Genomic DNA, 17017 nt, shown 5'->3' with positions numbered 1-17017 from the left:
ATGCCGGTTTCGATAATTTTATGGTATACGCAATTATGCAAATTGATTATCGGCTTTTGCCCTTTATCCTAAGTACAAAATCTGTTATAATTTCTACATAAAGCACTAGGCTGCTGAAACCGACTATACATAAAACTCATTGGAATGTTGCATATTGCATGACGGTTTTATTATGTTGTCCTATCCTCTAATTTTGTAAATATTCAGCGGGGTTCGTTACGTAATGGCAGTGCAAAATATATTTTTAAAAAGGTGCAAAATATATTTTGATAACATGTATGTTATACATATATTCTTCCGACATAATTTTCCATAAAATTTCTCGTCGGCGCGGCGGCAGCCTCTACGATCATCGCGCACATATACGCAGATTGTTGTACGTAGACACGTCGACGAGCTCTTATTTTTGCGCAGGTGACTTGACTGCTTCGAGTCACGAAATATTAATCGGGGGGGACGTACGTGCTTGGGACTTAAACGTAACGTAACAGCATACGGTAGTTAAAGCCACGTAATATACCGTCGTTATTAGGCTCCTCAATAATTGCGCGTGCAATTAACGTGAATACTTGGAATATTAACGCATCGATAGCTCGAGAATCGTGATCTGTTTGATTTACCGGCCGTTACGAACTTGGATTTTCCCAATATTTGAAACATTAAGCTATTAGATTAGCATAATCGCAATATACGTATGTACATATTATATTGGGAACGTTATGCTAATATTTAGAATACGCGAACAAGGACCCTAAGATAAATCACGTCCAAATCGAAGCATTTGCCTGAATATAATTATATTATTAAAACGCGTGTTTTCGTATAGCGTAATTATGTAAGATCTTTTTCGCGATACAGAAAAATACTTCGATATATGCGTCTATCGTAGTCGACATAGTTATGCACAAGGTACTCACCAAAACAAATTATAAAACAGACAAGTGTGGGAAGAGAAGTAGACATCGCTTTTCCCCGGCGTGGCTCATTCACATATTGATATACTATCTCAGACGCATCGCAGTCGTTTTCAGGAGGCGCTAAATGGCGACGGGGGTGGATGCACTAACACACACCGCGCATCGACGATCGCGACATTCCACGTACTCTCGTTTCGGAGACAGAATCACTTTCGTACCACCGTACATCCATGCACAACCACTCGTCCGCGAAATGGGGATGTCGTAATCTCTCGCTTTAACGCCGCACAAATTAGAGAACGCGGGGGGGGGGTCTCAATTAGTTTTCCCTCGTCGATAAAATCGCGCTAAACGGAACGACGGAGCCCACCGCCTAATAATTCGCTCACTATCACGAAACAATTCTACGACGATACCACATTCTCCCAATTACGGAGCGACGTCGTTAATTGCGTAGCGCGGAAACCGTATCGTGGTTTCGCGAGTCGCGTATCTCGTGCGAATAACCGCCGCATCTGCTACGCCGAAAAACCGATGCTTCAATAATTAATCCAATATCTGTAATTTATTATTCACGTCCACACCGATCGAGAAATGTTGTCGAATCACTGGCAATCTGCAAACAACAAACTTGTTTTTCTTTTTTTTTACATTGTGCGAACAACAAACTTGTTTCATTACATTGCGGCGCGTCGACGTCAGTCGCGATAGCGATAAACTTCGACCTGGTTTATTGGCCGCGCGTTGTCGGCCCCTCTACTTTAGGCCGATCTCCGCATCGCCGTTATCACTCGGCTCTTCCGACGGCGATTATTCCCCTGCGATCCATATTGATCAATGCCATTTCCATCCGACACTAAGCGGCGTCTTCGTATCTCTCGTTACGTCGACGACCATAAGATCGCTGAGGATGCATTAGGCCTGGTGGTCGTCGTTATTAATGCAATCCACACGATGCGCTGGACGTTCCATCGATCATATTCCACCGCGGTTATTTGCCCCGCGCGGCGCGGCTTCGCCTCATTTTTCCGGGCTCGCAATTTCTCTTCCTCAAGGGATCGGCTTCGAACGTGCTCCGATAGCGGCGGACACAAACGAGAAAGGCGCTTCCTCGCTTCCTCTCTTCCCTTTATTCCTTTCTAGCTGTCGCGTTCGACGATTGGTCTATACAAATCCGCTCGCTTTCACGCTCTCTGTCCGCCGCGCAAAATGTTCCTCGTTCGATTGAGCGCGTTGGCGAGAGACAGGTTGCAGATTTTTTTTCCAACCTTCCAATTGTGTATCGATGTCGGTGTTGCGGCCTAGGTAAACAAGCCTCGCTCGAACAATGGCAGTGTTGTGGCACCCACGAGACGACGCGCTTCACGAGCAGCTTTTAACTTTAACATCTCCCCATCAGCCGCCCGATCCCCGTAGATGGGACTTTTTTTTCCACCGCGCTTTTCTCTCGCCGTCTGTTTCGACCCTTCCGTCTAACGCCACAGGCAATTAAACGCAGACCCTCGAGAAACCGTCGATGACGTCCTTCAGGGGTAACGCTTCTATCACGAAGCTGGAATCTGTTTCACGATTTCAAAATTTGGGTTCGGCAAAGCAGTGCAGGACGGAATTCGCATACGTATCTGTGATCAATGATTTTCTTATTTAGATTGACAACGTTTCTTTTTCTTTCTTCTCAAATTTATTACAATTTTTCGAGCGGGCAGTGAAAGACTTAGCGCGGCTGAACGGTTAACTTAGCCACTCCCGCGACAACGAAATATTTGCACGGTTATCAAAATTTTTCAGAGTTCCAGAATGTCCAGCGACGCTCCGATGTACTTCTCCGTTCTCCACTTTGACTTCACAGCAATCACAATCACAATCGAATAATCGAAATCTTCCGGCACGATCATCCATTCGGCGCGGCGCCAATACTGTTTTCAGACACTGCTTCACTGTACCATCACCGTCACTTCGTCATCGTGGAATCGTGGACCGCACAAGGATTCAGGAGTATTTACGCGCCGCGTCACTGTCTCGCGTTACGCCGTTTCGGGATGTGCACGCGAAAACGGCCGGAAAATCGTCTAATACGGGAGCGGACGTGGGCGAGAACCGGAGGCGAGGTGATAATGCGCACGTACGTCTCCGTCAATTCCAGAGAATCGCACGGGGACGGAGTCGGCGGGGCGGCGTTTTCATGTCATTGCTACTGGCAATTCCACGAAAGGGTCCGCGCGACGGAGGTCCTCGGGAGCGCGTACGGGCCCCTCTCGCGCGTACTTCGGCCCCCTGACACCACCGGGGAACGCGACGCGCGCGACGCGACGGGGAGAAGGTCGCGGCTCTTTCGAAACGGCGATGCTCCCGCGTCGACGATAGCCGAGGGACTACATTGCGCGAGCGCCACTCGGACGTCGAGCACGCAGCCGCCCCGTTCAGCCCGCGGAACTGCGCCTGTGTGCACCTGCACCCACCCGTGTGGGTGCCTGTACCTGCGTATGTGCGTGCCCTGCATGTGTGCGCGCGCGCGCGACTTCCTCCCCATAGCTCGGTTGTATATCAAACCGGTTCCCCACCCCCGCGAGCGAGCCGCCACCCTTTTACCCCCGTTGCCTATCTCGCGCGCATCCCCCCCCTTTCCTCCTCACCGCCTCGTTCTTCTTCTTCTTCTCCCTCATCTTCTTCCACTTCTTCTTGTTTGCTTTATTCTTCTTCTTGTTTCCTCCTCTCCTTGTTCCCCCGTCGACCTCTTTCCCTCATCTCCGCTCTCTTTCTTCGTTCTCCTTTTTTCCTCTTCTTCCCCGTCGGTGCCGGGGAAAATCGCGGCCCCGGTCCGATAAGGACGCGAAAAAGCGCGAATCCGGTTATAACTTATGGCCGAGATAATTAAAAGGAGTTACAGAACGATAATGGAGTGCCACCCCTGTCATCTTCTTGCGCGACCTCCGTGCACCAGTGAGAGCTGATCGTCGTCTATCCGCGCTGACTGGCGGTCGCTGAGGATCACCCATTTCTCGGGTCAGGTCGGCAAGTCTCTCTCATCGCCCAACTTCCTGACTCTTCTCGCTGATGCGATCCCGAAGACACTCTGTCATCGTGAACACTTGCATGACGAAAAAGCCGCTAACTCGCGTAGATAACGGCGGATAAATGTTAAGTACTTAATTTTATACTTACATTTCGTCTCACTTTTGTTTTCATTTTTTTTTATAATTTTTCTTGGTTTCCCTGATTTTTCCTACGCATTCGCTGAGCGATTTTAATTATTCTAGATAAAGAAATAAACAGTTTGTCACGTTCCTCCTCAGAATGGTGAAACACGTGCAGAAGGCGGGACGGAATTATTATGTTTCAGGACTACGTGCTAAGGACTCGACAGGATCCGCTCAGTTCGGTTGTGCCGCAGTCACGTGTCACCCAACTATACCGACCACATCGGAAAGCCACCGCGGAAAGATCAATAGGCATATCCCACGAGTCTTCGGCATTCCGAGAATACGCCAAGAATTCCGAGAATATTCCCGTACCGCCTGAGGAAAATTAACCGACTGACCCGTGATCTTCCGGTCTCTTTATGATATTGACTAGCGATTACCGGAAGCGATCGGTCCTCAGGATTCCTCCGTCTCAGGATGAATTTTGCATTCCGTCAAGGGCTCTCGCCTAACGGCGCGCGAGAAGGCGAACACTCTCTTGTGGATTATGGATCCTCGTAAGAATCTATAAGGAATGAAACGAGATCTGGCGGGACGCCGTCAGGTATGGGATTTTATGAACGCGATTCGCCGCAGCAATCTTTGTCGCAGAGCATCAGAAACGCACGTATCCTCATCTTGCGCCGGGTCTTTGTATCTTAATCGTTCTCTATCGGGTATCGATTACCGACGTACGACGATTCGATGCACCGCGCGTGCTAAGATTAATTGTTATATCGATCTGCCATGAATTTTAATGCGCGCGGAACTCCGCGGAGTAGTACTACTTGATTAGCATTCGCTTTGTCAGAGGTAAGAGCACATTACAGCGCTTCCCGCGACGTGTTGTGAATATTGTCGTCGACTTCAAGTGGATGTACCTTTCTACTTCAACTACTTCCTCTCGCGTCTCGCGAATAATTTCACCGCTTTGTTCCGCGTCGAGTCATTGCTTTAATTACTCTTAGATTGATCGATTAAATCATATATTTCACGTCTATATTAAAAAGATAAATAAAATTAAGCGTATATCAAAATTATTAATTTATGTTAAAGTTAAGCGATCTAATTTAGTTTCAGATATTGGATACTCTCTTATTTTTGCAGATAGATAATTTTAAAAAATTGTGTTTTGAAACATTCGCTTCCTGTTATGACGTAACAATATATCACTTTATTTTCAATAATAGATTCTGATATTGCAAATCTGATATTAAATTGCGTATCGCAATTTAATAAATTTATGCGTTTTTAAATTGCAGCGCATTTCTGTGCGCATCGTTTGCATAAAAATGTATCGTTATAATAGTTATAAATTTTGTGATCATAGAAATGTATAGGCAACCTTAAACAAAAAAATATCGCTGATAGCTCCATGAGAGAGAGATTCCCTCGTGGATTTTGTGTACGGCTTTTACAGCTCACACGGCTCGATTGTTGTCAATGGCGAGCTTATCGTTGACAAAGGCACGACCCATACAGACAGATCGATGGTTATATTTCCACGCACGTGAATTTCGAAAACGTCCGTCACGATTTATCATCTGACACGTGGTAACCAAACCAACTCGTCGAAGCCCGCGAATATTTGCGATATTTAAATCTACGGACGCATGTCATTACATCATTCATGCGCGTTATTACGTAAAAACCGATATTCCCAGCAAAAATGAAAATTCGAGACCGCAGTGTAAATTTCAATTCGCAAACAAACCTTTGTCGGCCACCCCTCCCCTCCCCTCCTCACGAGAAGGGGCAATGCACCGTACGTGACTTTGAGATGCAATTTTCGCGTCCCTTGCCAAAGGACCACCGATACAGGATGCCAATCAGGTTGGAATTCACGTCGGGAGTCGTGCTATCCGTCCGGTTCAATAGGCATTTGCCTCACATTTCCGAATTCCAAGGATATAATTCCAAGAACCGGACTGTTCAGCGACGCGATGTACGAACGTCCCTTCCCTAGACTTTCATACTTCAGACTTGTGTGGTCAAGAACCTGGTGATCGGCTGGCGAGTCACGACGCGGGCTATGAAGAGAGATCAATAGGCAGCGCGTCTGTACGTTCCAGATTCCACGAATGTTCTGAACAGCCTGCGCCCCTGCGCTTCCCCCCATCTCTCGAGCCTTCACCTTATGGTTACAGCGCCGAGTGAAGTGGGCCCTTCTCCGTCAAGGGAATAACAGCGTCTGCCGGCTACGAGACGCAGGCGAAGCCTCTTGCCGCCGATTTCAAACTATTATCGTCGATTCTAATGCGACCCCTAATGCGAACTCTAATGCTTCCGCTGCCTCTTCGTTGTTGAGGCCACGGTCTTACATACGACCGTGGTCGAGGCTATTAGTGCGCATTGCAGGATTTCAAGATTTTCAAATTGTTCCTCGATCGACGCGCACTTGTGATCTGGGCACAATTGGTCGGTGAAGATACATCATTAGGTTTTATCGTTACTAATTATTAATTAATTCTACCATGTTACCTTAAATATTTTTTCATTTGGTTTGGCAAGGCGTAAAATGCATTTATTTTATGTGGCTACATTATTTAATAAAAATTAATAGAATTCTTATTTTATAAATCGAGCCACATTAAAATTAAAGTAATAATCATTTCTCCTTTCAGGTCCTTAACTGCTATAAAATACGATAATGGATCCTGCACGTGAACGTAGTGCGAATCTCTCGCACCGTCGTGTGTCAGTTGTATTCGCAGCTATCACATCGGGCCATCTGGGACATTTAAGGATGATCTTGGTCGCTCTGGGGAATGTTAATGGAATATCTCAGAGAGATGTCTACATATCGTGCAGCGCAATGTGCCCTCGGTTAATCTTGGACAGATTTTGCGCGCTCTAGGGATGTACGAAATGTTCCGTGTCTTTCTACCTTGAGAGACTACACTTGAGATTCTTTCTATTCTTTCCGAAATAATGCGCACAAAACGGAGCGACATGTACATTGAACGGAGATCCGAAAATTTTTGTCTAGCACGAAACATCTCGTTGGTATGTCTCTGCACGTGCCGGTATAAGGTAAACCAAGACTAGATATAGAGCGTATACGAAAACCGCATGGCATACTCGACCGCAAGTTTCTCTCTCAAGGAATTTGAATACGTTTATAAAATAACATTTATGTAAGTACCTAATTTATTTTACAAAATAATCAAGTAATGTTTCGTTTCATTCATGATTAATTTAAAATCGTTCTGTACTAATTACTGATAAATATATGTCTACTGCGAGACGCGATATTTCTAAAGCGTGTCTCACGTGTATAAAGTGATGCGCAACAAAAGTGAATTGGAGACGATTCGTCTAAAGGAAAAATGGAGTTTAAGTAAAGTAAATATACGATGGCAGTTCCAAAGGTGCTTTCGAGTTAGGCGAGAACAAGTTTTACAAGACGACATTCAGCGTTTTTGCGAAGAAAGAAAAATTACATGCAGACAGAGGTGGAAAATATGTTTCGCTGCGTATCTTTGGTATTTGGCTGTCAAGACTAGAAGTCGACTGCAAATAAAGAACGGCGAACTAAGGAAAATCGATGAAAAAATATTCGTATTCTCTTTCGCGCAGTTTTTAATACGCCAGTTTTATGCTTCCCGCAATAGCATCTTTCCTCGATAATTTTTCAACGTACGTATTTTACGCGCGCTGTATAACATCGTTACATTCCACTGTCTCATCGCGTGGAAACAAAAGCTGTGCCACTTCCCTTATGTAATAGGTGCATCCATCATACCGTTCGCACCATTGAGTATTATATATTTACATTGCCAAAAGTTCGTAGGTGACCCGATCCGGTTCAGACCGTGAGGAGTGAAACGAAATCTCACGCGAATCGTTTCACGAAAGTTGCGGTACGTTGCCCGCGACCCCGATACTAGATCATTCGTTTTTCTTATCAGCGTCGCGCACAAGCTGATACACCCGCTTCCGCCGAACGTCGCGCAAACGTAATCCGCAGCCTCCATCCATTGTGACGAGACGCGTGGACCAAAACGCCGAGGTACGGGGAAAAGCCGCGGGCGAAAGCCATCATCGATCGTGCTCTGCAACGAACGAAATGGCACAGTGAACCACGTAAAAAAAAAAAAATTTTGAAAAAAAAAACGAGAAAAAAGATGGAATACGCCGGCAAACGCGGGTAGCACCCTTTGCTCCGGAGATGACGACGAGGACAAGGGTGCCGCATATATCCGAGAGTCCGCACACGCGTAGATATATGCAGGAGCAGCAGCGTGTACGTGACGCGTTCAATTTAAATTCAAGACACCGACACGTATCGTCCTGGGCGACACCGGCGCAACGGGCGCGCGCTAGAGATCCGCGCGCGGTAATTTTGCGGCGGTCGCGGTAACGCCGTAAGGTCCTTTGAAGAAGTTCGTGCGAGATAGTTCGCCGTAACGGCGTATAGCTAACAAACTTGCCGGGGCCACGCTTTCCAACGGGGCGCGAAGACTCCGGAGACCTAGAGAGGTCTGGGGGCAGGGGGGGGGTAAAAGCGTCTCTCGTCGGATAATTAGGCTCACGGTTCGCACGCCGCGGCCGGCCGTCGGCAGAACCGGCTGAAATTCGGCGCGGAAATCGTCCGGGGTAACTGTAAGTTAAACTGCGGTCTTTGCCGGCTAATTAACGCTGCATAATTGCGATGTGAAACGCGCATATTATAAGAAGCCTGTGCCTTCGTCAATCTTTTCTATTTGTAGAAAGGTGAAGATAAGCGTGAGAGTTTCGACTTCATCGTCACCAAATGCGAATCTGACTCTGAAATAAGAAAACTATCGAAAACATAATCTTCATTGATATAAAATTTGTGGAAAGGTGAGAAAAACGTGAGAGTTTCGACTTTATCGTCATAAAATGCAAATCTGACTCTAAAATGAGAGAATTACGAAAAACACATATAATCATTCATTAATATAAAATACTAATTGATAAATTCTTATGTACATTGGTAAGAACAGGTAAAAAAATTAAAAACTATCCGTTTTTTGCATGTCCCACATATGCAAAATGGTATTATCGTATCAGTGAAGGATTAAACACGCCGAGAAACGGCGTATCACTTAATTTTCCGATGCATGCAGGATTTGCTATTGGCGACCTATTTTTCCGATCGCTACAATTACACACGGATCAAGTGTTAGTTTTTATAGCGACCGCTTATTGACCGATTGAGTATCCGCGATCAAGCTTTACGTAATATTATAATACTTTTAAACTTATATCGCTCGCGATCGCACACACGTCTTGCCACAAAACTTTGTATGGCGTTATATTGCTTATCATCTTTACTAGCGCAATCTTATTCACTCTTCAATCTAAGGCATTCATTAATAATAATTAAGCGCCATGTTATAGCTTTATCAGCTCAAGATGCCCGTTCATAGTAATGATTTCTATTGGACATTCTACGTCGTCGCTTCGATAAGAACTATGTCATCGTCTATTCAACTCTCGGATGATTGACGGAGAACGCCCTGATATAAAGAACTATTAAATCTCCGGCTAACCATGTACGAGTCAACGGCACGTAATACATAAATCTACATACTACACGGTCATTATATCTCGAATAAGCGGCTACCTAGTTACATCGCTGTACAAGTGGTACGTCGGCAGTTTATAATAGGCTTACGATCGATCGATCGATCCATCGTTTAGGAGACGTAAGAGCTCGTGCCGCGTAGAAACCGCAAAGCTGGCCGAGGTTCGTGCTCGTGGTGAGAGCCGCGGTGTCGTCTATCCATGTTGATTCTATTTAAAGAATGTGTCGCGCGGCGAGACACGTCAACGCCGCTTTTCGAGGCAGTTTTCCTCAAAATTTTATTCCGCGTTTACCATGCAAAATCTACGGGCAATAAGACACACGCTCGCGACGAAGCTGCGCGACACTGGACGAGAACGAGAACCGAGAGACAGTCGCAGGACACAGAAGACACCAGAGTGAAATAGGGTTTGCTACGTGTTCTAGGATACATCAGTCCTCTCGCGACACCGCGCGAATAAGAATGAGAAAATAACTTGTGACGGTGGTAAAAAGAATTTGTAACCATTTTGCGTGTATTACGTTTCTCTAAGAATTGTTACTACTAAAATGTATTTCAATATAAGTGTCGCTGCGCCAACTGTATCTCACAAGTGATATATAATACAATAAAGAACATGTTAAGACCCTTAATATCTCACCTATCACAATAAAAAAACTTATATTAAGATATTAAATGACAATTGCGATTTCTTTCTCCTTATGTATTTCATTGAGTGTGTCCAATTTTTACAGGTATTAGCACTACACTGACAAAATACATTGCGTTTAAAAGATTTTTTTGATTCATTATAGATATTTCAACAAAAAATTAGATGCGGTTTATTTTGTTACGCAAGGTATAGCTAGAAATCCAATAGCATTTCCCAGGTTACTGACACCGATATATAAGGGAACAAAGAGGCCGTATCTGCCTACCATTATGGAATCCTATTCGTATGGGATACGCAACAATATCCATTCGCGTTCGCTATCCCGGTTGACGTTCCCGCCCTTTAGTTATTCTATCATCAGCATGCTGAGGCACTTACTTCTCTGAATGGATCAAGGCTATCCTTCCGGACCTTTTTTTTATTTGATCCCGCCCATTCGGCGTGGGAGACGAGAAACAGTAATCTACGTAAATCCTACCTTTAAACCTTAAACCAGACCGGACTTGTATCTGGATCGAGTCCGTGTTCAGCTAGCAGTGTTTTTCGTAAACGCGTTCGTCGAATTCAAGTAACATACGCGTCACAGAAATATTTCGGTGGCAGGGAATTGAAATGACGACGATATTGCGCATCAGGAATGGATCAGTATAGATATTAATAAAATTTAAATTTTAAGCCCTTAGTCGTTAAAATAATTTTGCATTTTTGACATTTTTTAAAGTAATATATTTATAATAAAGATTTTTTATTCGACCCCTAACTGGCCATCTTTATTAATTATAATCGTCGCGACGTTTCGACCATTAATTTTCAATTATGATCGTTAGGCTGCGACGTTTCGACCGTGGGTTTTGGTTCGTCTCTATCAATGTAACTTTTGATGCTAGTAAACATCTTTTTTTTTAATCACTGTAAAGAATTTATCGTGAAAAATATCACTTTAACCAGGGTGATATTTTTCTCTCAAACCTGGACCTCCCTACAATTCATCAAAAGTTACATCGATAGGGAAGGACCAAAACCCACGATTAAAACGTCGCGATGATTATAATTAATAAAGTTGGCCCGTTAGGTGTCAAATAAAAAAATATTTATTGTTAATTATTTACTAGCGAAGTAAAAGCCTCTGATTTGGTTTAATATATTTGCAGAATACGATTATCTTTTCTTCATTTTTGAACTATAATTCCTCGATACAATTCCTCGATTATATCGCCGCTAAGGACTCTCTGAAATTGAGCCCCGGAAGGTCACTATCCATTCTTCGGCGAGGGTTGAGAGCAAAAGGAAACATCTTATCCCCGGGAAAATGTTCGCCGCGGTTAAGTTCCGAGCTTGAACTTCGTCTATTACCGTATATAATAAAGGGCCGTTATTTCGCGGCGTTCTTATCTTCCGCGGAGGAAACGGCGGCGGCGAAATAAAGAAGCGTTGCTTAGTTTCCTCCGGCAAGAGAACCGAGGAGAGCCTCCATAAACAACGACGAAGTTCCGTACGTTAATTAGACATGTCGAGAATGAGTTCGGTATTTAGTGGCCCGTTAAAAATATGAGGACTAATTCGGCTACGCGTCCCCCTAATTGTTTTATCAATTGACAACAGAGCGCCGAGCGCGTGACGCGCCCTTGCGACGTTGACGTTTATTGGCCATTTGGACAATGAGCTTCGCGTGTTACGACAATACGCTGTACTTTTAGGGCATCGTATACATTTTACGTTCCTGAAACTCACCGAAGTTACAACCGACCCGGGATATCACTTGGCGAACTGGCATTCAGAAATAATTGACATCGATGAACACTATCTTATAATTACGCGAAACTGCAAGAACTAGTGAGAATGTAAGCTCGCTGTGCTAGCAAATTTTTGCATATTCATGTAAAAGATATTCATATGTAAAAGATATTCTTCCCGACATTAAGTTTTTGCTATGTAAGGTCTATTCTGATTGCAGTGAAGAATCTTGTCCTAGTTCGCTTTTTAATTTTAAACACATATTCTTTGATTACAAATGCGTACTAATTTTGTCTATATCTCTTATAATTATTATTAGTACCTATTATCGGTAATTTTTATAATCGGTATCACAGGTACACTAAATAATTGCCTATTATTCCAATATTGACTTCCTTGAAGCTACTTTCGTATTAATTATGTATAAGAGAATCCCCCAAGTAAGTAATATTAACATTTAGAAACGTAAAAACGTTTCTCAAGAAGCCAAAAGATCAATAATTATAGAATTCAGAAATAATTAGGACACTCCTTTGACAATTATAGGAAGAGAAAGTACTTTTCGGCACTTTATCAAGAAGGAGTGACGTGGAGTTTACACGGGCATGATCCCATATATTCGGTTTTGTGTCAGAAACTACCACGGAAATTCGTCTGACCGCCAGCACAGCGTATGTGTGTGGGGCAGGGGGCTCTTGATAATAAGACACAATATATTGTAAGCGTAATAATAGCGTCGACGTCGGATTAAATTAAAGAACGTAGCGAAACGTCGAGAGAACAGTGGCTGCGACCTGGCCTGCCCGGGACATTACGGCGTCGTTTATCATTCGTCGTCCTACAATCGGAATCCGCGTACGTATACCAGAGACCGATCGCCTCGGATGCGGATCGCTTGAAGTCGGATCGCCTGGGATACACCGGCCGATGGCGTTATAGACGGGCGGGTCAGACGGGCAAAAAGCGCCCGCATGGAAATTGGAAACGCTCGGACCTCTTTTAAACGTAAATGTGGCGAGACGGCAAAAAACCGTTACATTACGCTTCTTGCGCGAAGGGATTTCGAGCTTGAAACTTTTCGACAGCCTCAGGCTGCAGCGTAGAACGAGCTCCGACAATGAATATTTCCGATGGATTGTTTTAATGCGCTGTGTTTTATTGGATTACTTAGATACAATAAGTTATAAAATACTTCACTATACATATATATTCCTTAACTAATTTCTAATCAATTTTATGTTACAAGTTTAGCGACACTCGAGATGAAATATTATTTCTTATATTTTTAAGTGTTTTATAATTTTTCATTACTTACATAATGAGTTAATTGCATCATTATAGTTAATATTTTAATATAATATAAATTAATACTAATGATTAATACTTCTATGACACATCTCTTCGTAAAGAAGAACATAAAATATGTTTTTCTTCTTTCACATCAGAACTTATTTTTCCATGATACTCCAGAAATCCCAGGGTTCAGGATAAACTGCCGAGTGTTAGTAAATAATCCTCCAATTAAAGAACCTTCCATCGAGATATAATCTGAAATCGATACAAGATACTATTTCCCGTGTGCGTTAAATCGAGCGCGTGTTTGATTCTCTCGTATAAGAACGACAAATACAAAGCCACGTGCTAATTTTGTTTTCATCGGGGACATTTGACATACTTCTCCACGCGCTTTTCTTTCCGCTATACAAAACTAACATTGTTTCCTCCAAAGAGGATTAAGGTCTTTAGTTAAAACAATAGCACGTTCGTCCAGTAACGCGCGACTAATCTCGACAGAATTCCGACGATCTTTCGAGAGCGCTGCGAGAGTTACCGAGAAAAATGATATAAAACTATTGAGATTGCTCTTCCAGGCTAGTACAATAGCGACAAGATGCTCCAGAAAGCATTCGAGCGACTGCGGATCCTCGCCAGCTCATCAGTAACTGCGCGCGAGGCGATACGATGTTAAATCAAAAAGTTCAGCTCGTTCCCAGGCGAGAGCCCGGAAATATTTCGCGAGAGCGAACATGTGCTAGCTGGAATTTCGATTCGGTGTGTCATATTTTTGGATATGATGTCGCATGATGAACCCAGCCCTCTCGTCTTCCGGTCGTGTGCCTTCTCTCGCATCGCGCGCCGAGTTAAAAAGGCATCCCATACGGTTTTTCCGTTTCGAATCGCATCGGTTTATCGACTGCCAACCGATAAATAGGCCGACACGGTTTTATTTCAAATATCGACGTTTTATAACGCAGAGGTGGACGGTAAAATAAAGGCGATATATGTATGCCTGCTACATGATAGTTCAAATGTGAAAGCGATCGCGTTAAATACGATGTACGACAATAAATGTATATACAATAACAGATATTTATTGCGCAAAACTCAAATATTTGCGTGCAGACGGATATGTTTTTATCGCGACTTGGTGGAGCTCGTTGGCTTTTTAATAACTTGTTGATTAAATGTTTGCTTTAAAATTGACATTCGCGCGCGAATCGAACGCGCGCGGAATGAAGTGACTTATCGCACGGAGAAATGTCAACGGTAGAATGATTTAGAACAAGCGAAGTTTCTAGATAGAGGTAAGGCATAAACGACGTTAAATTCAACTTAATTAAACTCATTGAAATGTTTCGAGAAGATGAAATTACTAAAATTTGCTCGAATTATTCGCGAAGCTCGGTTTGTTCAATATATCCTACGCACACGTCCCCGTAGAGCTGGAATTCAACGCGAACGCGTGATCGATAATACACGCGCGCTCGATACGCTCATTTGAGTTTATAGGTTTTCGTAAATGTCTTATCATTCATTATCATTATTACAGCCAGTTCCATTTCATTTGAAAACATCGGAATAATAATGTGGTATGAAATCTGAAACTTTATCGAAGTTTTCGTTGTAAAAATTGAGCCAGAGAGAAAAAGACAAGATACCGAATCTGTCCGTTGGGTCTTCAAACATATCTCATTAATTTCTTATCTTAATTCTTTTAATTTTCCATAAATTATGCACTATGTATGTGCATAATATATTACATACGTGAACTTTTCGCTTATTACCGGAGAACGAAATATCGTTTTAAAGATCTCTTTTTTTTTATATTTTTATGTCTATATACGTTATGTTCGAACTGATCAATTCACTGATAATATTCACGCGAATGATAATAAAATTAAATTAATAGTCACATTAGCAGTATGTTAAAGTTTTCACCGCGCACCCTACGGTTACGGTGACGGCTTTCAGCAACGCCATTCCTCGAAGGAAAGAGGCGAGAAAGACAGATCTCGCGCCCGTTGACTTTGTAATTTACGCGGTGTTTTCCCACGTCGTTCGCGTTTCAGCCGCAGCGAAACAAATACTCGTCGTGCAACCAGACCCCGGCGAGCCTCGGTTGTTGCTCCATCGCGCTCACTCCCTCGAACGTCCCCGGGTGCTAGGATGATGCTGATGGTTTCGCGGCGATCCTTTTTATGCGCGTCACGTCGCGGTGACCGAAATTTCGCACTCCCGGGCTCAGCCCGTCGTCAGCTAGGATTCTGGAAACTGTTGTTTCGTGCCGTGCGAGAGCAGTGAGATTTACTGATGTTGAGGTTCGCGTAAGCGATCTCGGCCAGGACTCCGTTCTTATAGGATTTTCCCAACGATCATGTCTGGCGCGCTGTGCGTTTCTGCAAACGCACTTTGGTTAAATAAATGGAATTTTGAACACTTGAACACTCTGTTAACTCCAGTAATGATTATGAATATTAATTAATAAAAACAAAAGAGTCGAAAGAGATGCACTTATACGATTTGGCAATATTTGTAATAGCATATTGAGATGCAAGCTATCATTGTTATATTTGACTTGACTCTTAAAGCAGATAATTAATCGAATTACAAAATAATTGGCTCAACTTTCTCTTTTTTTAAATGTATTAAAATAATTAAATTTTCTAGACAAGTTTTTTAAATATCTTTGTTAGTTTTGTTAAAGAATAACTTCTTTTATCGTATGACTTTCTCGAAAAAAGAAATGGCCTTTCTTCGCTTCGGGAAAAAGTAAAAAATCAAGAATTTTCTTATAACGGTGATTACATCATATAAAATATTCATTGAAATATTCATCTAACTTTCAGCTTCATCTTTATGTAAATATTTCATCATAGATGGAAATAATTTTTAATTAAATAAAATTAGGACATTGTATAAGGTAGGAACGTCGAGAATAAATTTACTTTAGTTCTGATATTATAGTTGCTAAGGATTTTCATTATAAACTCTACCGACGTTTCATTTAATCGCATTTAACGTAGATATCATCAAGACCCGTTAATTAGACGCTCAAGTTAGGCACATATTATTCGCTCGCTGTAGATAAAGCGCGTGAACCCAGCACAAACGTATGCGTGTAAATCTTGCATATTCTACGGTGTAAAGCAAACAAGGAAATGACTACGTTATGTGCCACCGCGAGGCCGTATCGACGCCAGTCATAACCCTACTTACTTGAGCAAGTCGGGCCGCGCCGCACCGCGACGAGCGAAATTTCGCACTCGGGCTCTACTCCCGCCGTGGAACTCCCGATGGTTGTTTCACGTATGAGCTGTGAGATTTGCGACTTGCCCACGGCGACAGCAGCACCGACACATTTTCGGAATTTGCGATGAGGTGACTATCGCACGCGAACGGGTCGCAAACTCGAAAACGGGGCGACGGAGTCTTTTCGCAAATTGAATTAGGTGGTAAGTAAACTATTGCCCCCCCTCTTTCTCTCGCTCTTGCTCTCGCTCTCTCTGCGTGTCTGCCTTTCTAAATCAACATTTCTCGCGTTTCCTTACCGGTCAGAGATATATTGTGTTTCTTAGTTTCCTCGCACACATCGAGACATTCTGGCGAACATATTGCACGACATATGGGCACTATACACTAGATTGCGCGCGATTTTCTTCGCACAGCTAACTTTATCGGAACTGCTGTTTCGCGGAAGAA

General features: G+C 43.2%; 1 protein-coding gene across 3 annotated transcripts in view; it reads right to left on the bottom strand.

The window, feature by feature from the left end:
• Nucleotides 1-17017, bottom strand: part of LOC143904600 (zwei Ig domain protein zig-8) — a 177406-nt gene that overhangs the window by 24065 nt on the left and 136324 nt on the right. Inside the window, exon 1 of one of the 3 annotated variants that reach the window (XM_077419411.1) lies at nucleotides 918-3289. The exons of 1 other annotated variant lie outside the window; for it this stretch is intronic. Coding sequence is in view for 1 of the 2 variants with exons in the window: in XM_077419412.1 (XP_077275538.1) it covers nucleotides 918-963 (46 nt within the window). In the remaining variant the exon portion in view is untranslated. Of the gene's footprint in view, nucleotides 1-917; nucleotides 3290-17017 lie in introns of those variants that run through there. One more of the 3 variants, XM_077419412.1, reaches the window with a different exon arrangement.

Source organism: Temnothorax americanus, unplaced genomic scaffold, assembly GCF_048541705.1.
Source record: "Temnothorax americanus isolate GAGA-0224 unplaced genomic scaffold, ASM4854170v1 Scaffold54, whole genome shotgun sequence".
Lineage (NCBI taxonomy): Eukaryota > Metazoa > Arthropoda > Insecta > Hymenoptera > Formicidae > Temnothorax > Temnothorax americanus.
This window is presented reverse-complemented; position numbering and strand designations above follow the sequence as displayed.